Raw genomic sequence first — 9,367 nt, forward strand, 5'->3', positions numbered from 1 at the left:
GATTTACTTTGTCATATTAAAAGATTTTGATTTACCACATTAAACTAATTTCCTAAGGAACAATTGAATTGATTACATAAATTTCCTTCTTGTCATTTTGTGGTAATATTTCTCTATTGTCAAGCGCGATTAATGTTTCAAAAAATTATATTGGCGATAGGAGGAAGTTAATTAACTCCATATCTAGGTCATTAATGAAAACTATTTTAAATCTAGAATCTCTTACATATTGTAGTTTTGGGCGTTTACATTGATCATTCATGACTGTCACTATTCATCACATATTGGAAAATTGTTCTGGATGACTTGTTTTATTCAGTCTATGGTTAATGCAAATATTAAAGACATTGGTCTGTAGTCATTTACATCTTGTAATTGTGTTTTATTTTAACCTATCTATCTTAATTGGCCGAAACTTGCTTTAAACTCATCAAGTTGTTCATTAAAATCTCCTAGAGCCTGTGTCCCACAGGTTACCCTCATCCATTCACCTTAGAGACTACCCCGCTTGACTTGTCTAGGAGAGAATCTAAATGGAGTGAGTAAGGATTAGAGTGATAGCCCTTTCTCTGAGCATTGTCGCGGTGCCTAGACATTTTGTACGACAACGAGATGTTTGTTTTCTCATCCTTGATATAAGGCACATACCTCGGCAGCTCCAAAAATCTGTTTGTGTACTCATCATCTATCAATTGCCCAAATTTGCTCTCATAGAATACTTTGGCCCTACTATCATAGTACTTTTCAAATATGTACTTCTCCCAGAAGTATTTCTCAAACTTTCTCCATGATAGCTCTTTCTCCCTAATGTCTTTAACATTCTTCAATCCTTCCCTCCATATATCAACTTTTCCTTTCAAACTGAAAATAGGTACTCTAGCCTTCATGCTCTTAGAGTAGTCATTAACCTTGAAATACTTTATCCCCAATAGCCAATCCTCTGTCTCTTTAGCCTTCTTCAACTCTCCATCAAATCTAGGGGGCTTTGCTTTCTTGAACTCCTCTGACATTGCACTCTTGTTTCTTCTCCTCTAATGATGGTGTCTCTTAATGGTAGTATCTAATGATTGGTCAGGGGTGCCTAACTCTCTTTCCAAAGTGCTGAGTAGAATGATGCCTTCATCTGCATGCTTATGTCTTTTTCTTGATTTGCTTTCTCCTACGCTATCGGTATCCAATCTTTTCCTTTGGACTTCTGACGGGTTGGGTTTGGTCTTATGCCTATCTAGGTAGATAGCACCAAGCTCCTATTTCTTTTCCTTCGTAGGTTTGATAGCCTTTGCAATATTACAACATTCACCTCTGCTTGCCTTTCTTGTGCTCTAACAATCTTTTCATTGTTTGTTTTGCAGCTTCTCGGTTCAGTTCTTAGGCTTCTAAGGGTATCCATCCAATAAAGAAAGTCTTCTTCCTTCCTTATCCCAATTGACTCTTCTTTGTTAGTTTTTGTAGCATCGGACGTGTTCTAGCCACGAGACTTGGTGGAGAGGCTATAATTCATGTATTCTCCAATACCTAGAAATCATTTCTGGAAATTCCACCTAGAGATGACTTAATTAGATTTATTAGTCAATTTTTAATATTTCCGAAGTTTAAACTTAGGAAATATGATTAATTTATCAAAATTAATTAAGTCATGGTGAGAATATGTTTCTCCTTTGGTTTATCAAGTCAATATGATTAGGAGAGAATGTTAGGGGAGGGTTTCGTTCCTGAAACCCTAGGCCCTAGGCCTAGGTAGGTCTGATCGCAGCAGTCGACACACAGGTACGGCGCAGGCAGCTGTCGACAGTACATCTTTCAGGGTGGAGGTAGTCGATGGCGACAGCTAGGAATGAAACCACTTTTTTCAACCAGCGGTTTGGCGTTTGGGCTTATCTTGGTCACGGGAGCGGTTTCAAGACTTTTTACCCTGCAGTAACTTTCGTGGAGATCTACGCTGCTCTGGCCAGCTGCTACCCTAGGATCTCAAACTGTAAGCGGTTTGTCCTGAGTCGGTTTCGGGCTGTGGTTGAAAAGCTTTTCCTCGTTGTACTCAAAAACCATGGTAAACCCGAGTGAAGCTCTGGAGTTGGAACCCTCGACAGAAGATTTGATAACTGTTTGGGGAAGGGAATTTGCTGCTCAGGCTCTCGGCGAGGCTTTAGGAAAGAAAAAAGGAAGATCTGGAACTGGCGCGGACGTAGGAGATATACCCAGTATCTCATGTGTGGCCGAGTTGCTGCCGGAAAAAAGCTGGGATTTGTCAGGGCTGTTGGGTGCTCCGGGGAAAGACTCTGCGAACGACCCCTTTTTGGTCGCGAAGCCATCTGGTGAAGCTCGGATCGCAAATCCGCCGTCGGGTAAGCTTTCTTCTCCATCCAAAGCTTTTTCCCCTTCTGGGGGTTTGGAAGACATTATAAATTCAGTCCAAAACGTTGGAGTCTGGAGGCCTGTTGGGGGGTTAAAATCCTCTGTGGCAGATCCTGGGAAGAGATCTCAGTTGGGAGAGGTTATTAGGGACCTGTTCCCAAAGGTACTGGAACGGGGTTCCTCTCGGCCGAATGTTGGGGAAGCAGTCAGGGAACCCAGACATTTATTGGGAGAAGGGTTGGATTTAGGTCAAGAAAAGACTGGGAAAGGGAAGGATGTCAACCCGATTGAGGGTTTGGCCGAGACTCAGCAAAGGATCGATCATGCAGATGGAACGGATGGTGGAAGCCGAAGGAGGGTGGAAAAGCAAGCGCGGGAGCACGATGACTTGTCCGACGCCTCTGAGCGTAGAAGATTAGGGGGAAAGCGGAAAAAATCAAGACCTCTGAAGACAAGGGAATTCGAAGAAGTGGGTTTGGAGATGGATATGCAGGTCGAGGAGGTGCTAGATGTGGATGGGATTACACTGGTGGGCAGAATCAGAGGTCAGGCTGTGTCTGGGGTTGCTTTTAGACGATGGGCGGAGAATCAGTGGGCAGGATCATTGGCGGCCACATTCAATTCGAATGCCTTGGTAAAGGGATGGTTCATGATAAAATTTGAGAGTAAAGAGGCCATGGAGTGGGTCGAAGGACAGAACTGGTCCTATGGAAACAGGCCGGTGTTTTTCAAAAGGTGGACGCCTCTTTTTGATGCGGAAACGGAAAAGATGGATGCTTTTCCAGTTTGGGTTAGAATTCCCAATTTACCCCCGTACCTCTGGGCGGATTCAGTTTTCAGATCGATTGGGAATGTATTGGGGACATACTTGGATGCAGATAAATCATACCTGCATACTTTCGAGAAGAGGGTGGCTCGAATACTGGTGAAGCTCAATCCGAAGGAAGGCCTTGCAAAAACCATTCCTCTAAGATATAAGGAGTTCAGAATAGAACAAAAACTTGACTATGAACACCTTCCGTTTCGTTGCCATTTTTGCCATGAATATGGGCATTTGGCGCGCGATTGCCCGCTGGGAAGAAGAAGGAGGAGGACTCAGAAGGAATCAGAGGAATGGGTTGAGCATAAAAGACAGGAGGAGTATCAGACTGAGGGATTTGTTCACCCGGGGAAACAAGGAGAGGATTTGCAGTATCAGTCGGTGACGGATTTACCAAAGGAGGATGAAGAGACGATGGGCCCTGCAAACTGCCAGCCGATGGACACCTCTATATTGGATCCGCCGACAGCCGAAAAAGACTGCAATCAATCGGGTATGCCGTCCTCTGTCTTAAAGCATTCTTCTATAATAGATGATACTTGTATTGGGGGGCTCTCTGTGTTAAACACCTGTAATGATGTGATGAATAAAATTGACAATCTTTCAATCGAGTCTGTCTCCATAAATCTGGATGGTGAAGATTTTCCCCCACTAAACTCTGGTGATGATCATGGTCTAGTATCTCGGCCCTACAACCTGAGATCCAATAGTAAGAAAACAACAAACCATATTGATGTCATGGAACCGGTAGGAGGGTTAGGGCTAGAGACCTCAAAATGTCTCTCAAAGAAGAACAGAGGCAGGAAATCGAAATTAGCCATGACACAGGAGAAAGCAATCTTTGATGTTGCTGATGGGAAACAGTTGACCATTCCTGGGGCGCTTAGAGCAGCAAAACCCCCTGAGACGGTTATCAAATGATCTGTCTCTCCTGGAATTGTAGAGGGTTAGCTAGTAAGCCTAAAAAACTAGCTTTGAAAGAGCTCATCTCTAGATGCAACCCTGATATCGTCTTTCTTCAGGAGACTTTAGGAAATAGCTTGGATGTTGAAGCAGCACTCTGTTCCTATCTCCCGGGATGGGAGTTCTTGGCTGCAGATGCATCTGGGCGCTCGGGAGGTATAGCGATGGGTCTTAAGAAAGGGAAATTAAAATTGATATCCTCATGGGGATTCCAAAATGTACTAGGCATGGAGGTTGTTTCGCAGGATTTTGACTTCCCTCTGACTTTTGTTAATGTCTATGGTCCCTGTCATGGAAGGGCTTTGTTCTGGAATGAGCTTCTCTCCAAAAGTTTAGTCCAGGACAAGAATCTCATCATTGGAGGTGACCTAAATTTCTCTATGGGTTCCTCGGAAGCATGGGGACCTCTTGCAAGGGAGGATCCTTTAACGGACTTCTTTTCAAATGCTCTGGTGTCTCATAAGCTGATTGATGTGAATATCATAAAAGCCAAACCTACTTGGAGAAACAGGAGGACTGGAGAGTATAGAATTGCAAAAAGGTTGGATAGATTTCTCATCAGCGAAAAACTGGCAGCTTTGGTTCCTTTATTCAGGCAGTGGGTCGGGGAAGGTGGAAACTCAGATCACTTTCCTATCCTCCTTGAATTCTCAAAACCTCCAAAAAAGCCGGCCTCGCCTTTCAAATTCAATGCCCACTGGCTCCAGGAGGAATCATTCAAAAAGCTGTTCCATGATACTTGGATTCATCCGAGGCCGGATTACGAGGGAAGTTTAGCTGGGAGACTCATGGAAAATTTAAAAAGACTGAAAAAAGCAACCATTGATTGGGCATCTGAAAGAAGAAGGAAACAATCTGAGGTTTTAGTAAGCATTGATGAAGCTTTGAGGGTCCTTGAAGAACCTGAGACTGATGCATATGCAAATTCGGAATCAAAAGAGAAAATATTGGAGTTGGAAAAGAAAAGGGCGAAGATATTACTGGATAAAGAAGAAGAGTGGAGGCTGAAAAGCAGAGCTATCTGGTTAAAAGCAGGGGACGAAAACACAAAATTCTTTCACAACTATGCAAAAGGGAGGAGGAATGCAAACACTATTTGGAAGCTGAGGGACTCGGAAGGTAGAGAGGCTTCTTCTTTTGAAGAGTTGTCCAATATGGGGAAAGATCACTTTCAGTCCCTTTTTGCGGATCCAGGGGTTATCAACTTACCAGAAATCATCAGAACTGCTCAGGCTTTTCCCCGCTTTGTGGAAGAGGAGGAGGCAGAAGACCTTTTCAGGGAAGTGACAAAAGAAGAGGTTGAGGGTGTTATAAAGTCTATGGCTAAAGACAAAAGTCCTGGTCCTGATGGATGGACTATAGAACTTTTCACCCATTTCTTTGAATCCATTGGGGCAGAACTCACTGAGGTGGTGGAGGAGTCCAGATTAAAAGGGGAAATTTATGGGCCATTCAATGCAACTTTCATTGCTCTCATTCCGAAAAAAGAGGATCCTGGTTCTTTCGAAGATTTTAGGCCTATATCCCTATGTAACACCATTTACAAGATTATTGCAAAGATTATTGCGGTTAGATTGAAACCTATCCTTTCCTGCCATATTTCCAAGGAACAATTTGGTTTCCTGGATGGGAGGCAGATTCATGAGGCTATAGGGGTAGCTCAAGAAACAATACATAGCCTCAGGCAGGCAAAGAAAAAAGGAGCAGTACTAAAAATTGACCTAGCAAAAGCTTATGACAGGGTCAACTGGACTTATCTCAAGCTGCTCTTGATGCACCTTGGCTTTCAAGCTGGTTTCATTAGATGGATCATGGGATGCATTACAAATGTAACTTTTGCTGTTCTGATAAATGGTGCTGCTTCCCGTTTCTTCAAAAGCCAAAGAGGACTTCGTCAAGGGTGTCCACTTTCCCCTCTGCTTTTTCTTCTTGCGGCTGAAGGTCTTAGTCGACTTATCTCAAAGGCAAAAAGTACAGGTTTGATCAAAGGTTTGGAGGTTGCTGTCAACCTTTTCATTACCCATTTACTTTTCGTTGATGATATCTTATTGTTTACAAATGGGAATATTACCGAAATCTTAGAGCTAAAGTCTATTCTAGATCTATTTCTGAAAGCAACAGGGCTCAAAGTTAATGATAGAAAGTCTCAGTTGATTTTTGAAGGCTTCAGTAGACAAGAGGAGATGGCAATTGAGACCCAGCTGCCCTTTGGCACCTGTAATATGGAGCATCCCTTTAAATATCTTGGCTTTTGGCTCAAGCCATCTTCCTACAGGAAGCAAGACTGGAATTGGTTGGTTGCGAAAATTGAGCAGAAAATAGCTCACTGGAGCTATAAATGGCTGTCGAGGGCTGGAAGATTAACTTTGGTGAACTCCGTGTTACAGGCTATACCAGTTTTCTGGGCAGCTTTAACATGGATACCCAAAGGAATACTCCACAAAATAAAACAACTCTGCAGCAGATTTCTCTGGTCTGGGTCCAAGGAGGAAACTGTACTCCCTTGGGTGGCTTGGGACAAAATTGCAAGGCCAAAAGAATGGGGTGGTTGGGGGCTAAAAAACCTTGTGGATTTTAGTCAGGCCTTAGCTGCAAAAGCAGGATGGCGTATCATTACTACAGAGAACCTTTGGACGAAGGTGGTTACTAGGAAATATATTGATCCCACTCCGATTGAAGATTGGATAAGGAAGCCCAATAAGAAAGGGAGGAATTGTTCGGTCATCTGGAAAGCCACCACGGAGGCTTTCAAGATAATTGAGCGAGGACTGGCATGGAGGGTTGGGAATGGAGAGTGCTTGAGGATTGGCAGAGACCCATGGGTGGGTTGCAATGAAGATTTTGCCCTACATCCGGAATTGGTTGCTCATTTGGAAGGCTTAGGCATAACTAGATTAAACCAGATAGCTAATTTGGAGCAGACTTCTATTTGGGGCCAAGCCTGGAAGGCTGGAGAGGATATTGGCCTAAACGCTTTTTGGGGTGATGATTGGCAGCGTTATATTCAGGAGCTGAAAAGATCAAATGTCAGAATATTGGATAGGCCAGATAGTCTGGTGTGGGCACATGCCGATTCTGGGCTTTACTCCCCAAAGGCAGGCTATTCTTTTCTGGTGAAAAACAAAGGGTGGACCCTTCCTGCTTGGTGGTCAAAATCCCTGTTAAAGCTAAAGTGCCCAAAAAAAGCTCGTATCTTCTTCTGGTGTGCATTAAATCACAAAATTCCATCCTGGGATGTTCTTCAGGGCCGGTTTAAACAGGGACCTGGCAGATGCCCTCTGTGTTGTGCGGATGAAGAAACCATCAACCACCTCTTTCTGTTTTGCCCTTTCACCAAACAGACTTGGCTAGAGGCGGAAAAGCTTCTGAATACAAAGCTAAAATGGGAAGGGGTCGATCTAATGGCATGTTGGGAATACTGGTGGAACAACTTTCAGGGGAGGAATCTGAGGAATTTACCCCCCATCATATGCTGGGGTATTTGGATTGCAAGAAATCGCAGCATATTCAGCGAGAAGCTATCACCCGAGACTGCGGTGGCCATTCAGAGCATTGCCATTTTTGACAGCATCCCACTGGATGAGGAGGAAAAAAATCAAAAACAGAGGTCAGCCCCATGTATACGGGAAGGGGTCCCTTGGGCTTTTTTCGATGGGGCTGCTCAAAACAACATCGTGGGTGCCGGGATCTGCATTCATCTCAATAACTCTCACTCTCTTAAGGCCTCGGTTGGCATTGGAACGGGCACAAATAATTTTGCCGAGCTCTCGGCTCTAAAGCTTCTGCTGTGCTGGCTTATACAAAAGAACATCCTCACCATTCAGATTTATGGAGACTCATTGAATGTTATAAACTGGGTTACTGGGAAGTACAGATGTCAAAATTATATGCTGCTGCCTCTTTTAGAAGAAATACAAATCTTAAAACAGAGGTTTAATGTTTTTTTCATTGAACACATATACAGGGAATTCAATGAAGTCGCAGATGGGCTTTCTAAGGCAGGTTTACAACAAGATATGGGCTCGTGGAGAATAGCTGAACAGATACAGGATCAGATCCGTGTGTCGGACCTCCCTCCATACCCATAATTCCATCCTTTTGTTTTCAGACGATAGTTTGTTTTTTCTATTACTGTTTCTTGAACTGTTAGTCATAGAAAAACTCGGGTTTATATACTGTTTTCAGATACATTTCTGCTCCTTTTTGTTGAGCTGGGTGGCTACGATGCTGGTTTTTGCATGTGTGGGTCGTTTTCCTCTTGAAAGGAGGCCCAGCAGAACCCAGATCAAACTTGTTAATATCTCTCTGCTTTTGGTTCGGCTGTCTAGGCCGAGTGTTTTAGTCTGTTCTAACTTGCTGCACGCTGTAGGTGCGCTGTTGTCTCTCTTTAGAGGGGTTGGCCTAGTTATTAGGCGGTCATTACAGAATGTTAACTCATCTGCATGTAACTTTTTTTATTTCTTATAAAAAAAAGTTCGTTTTTTTCTGTGGAAAAAAAAAAAGTCATGGTGAGAATCTTCTAGAAAAGTACATGGATCGAATTCTAGTTAATCCTAGCCATCGATTAAGATTTAATCGTGGTCATTGAAGTCTCAACGGAGGATTATAAGAAGTCGATGGGGCTTGGAGAAAATACACCGAATCAACTGAGCATTCGGTTTTGCTGGGAAATCGATCTCTAGAGTAGCAACATTCAGTTGCTGGAGGTGATTCAGTGAGATCGAAGCAGTGAGATAGGGGCAGAGATGGTCAAGTCGTAGGAAGATTTTCCAGTTCTGGCGAGTACATTGTAGAGAAGAAGTGATTGCCACAGAGAGGCAGCACAGAGCCCTCTAAAGGAGACTTTTGTTTTGCTAGGGAGAAGTTGAGACTCAGTGCCAGAAGCTAGATAGAGGTTCCAGAGGGCAGGAGAATCAGTGTCCCACACAATAGCTGACGAGACTGTGAGAAGTGACGCAGTTCCGAGCTAGAGGGATGCAGTGACTACGTAGGCTGACGCAGAGACTACGGAGAGGTAACAAGGGACGGCTCCATTTGGAGCTGAGATCAATGTCGGATTGCCTGTGGAGTGAGGAATTTTCCTCACTAGTTATTTTTGCCAGTTTTCCTATGTTTGGATAGCCAGTTTGGGCATCCATAGTTTGTACTCATATTTTTACTACTGCATAATATTAAACCCTCAGCTATTGCACATGTTTTCTCGTTTTGGGTTTTTCCGAGGACTTAGTCCAA

The 9,367-nt window shown here is 43.5% G+C and overlaps 1 protein-coding gene across 1 annotated transcript; it reads left to right on the plus strand.

The window, feature by feature from the left end:
• Nucleotides 1-2,044: 2,044 nt before the first annotated feature.
• On the plus strand, nt 2,045-8,223 carry LOC149239819 (uncharacterized). The gene is made up of 2 exons (XM_089369978.1): nt 2,045-3,927; nt 4,116-8,223. The coding sequence occupies exons 1-2, from the start codon at nt 2,045-2,047 to the stop codon at nt 8,221-8,223; spliced, it is 5,991 nt and encodes a 1,996-aa protein (XP_089226104.1).
• Nucleotides 8,224-9,367: the final 1,144 nt, after the last annotated feature.

The sequence above is a fragment of the Pinus tabuliformis genome, chromosome 8, assembly GCF_031772625.1.
Source record: "Pinus tabuliformis cultivar Carrire ecotype Pingquan chromosome 8, CPIR1, whole genome shotgun sequence".
NCBI classification, from domain to species: Eukaryota; Viridiplantae; Streptophyta; class Pinopsida; order Pinales; family Pinaceae; genus Pinus; species Pinus tabuliformis.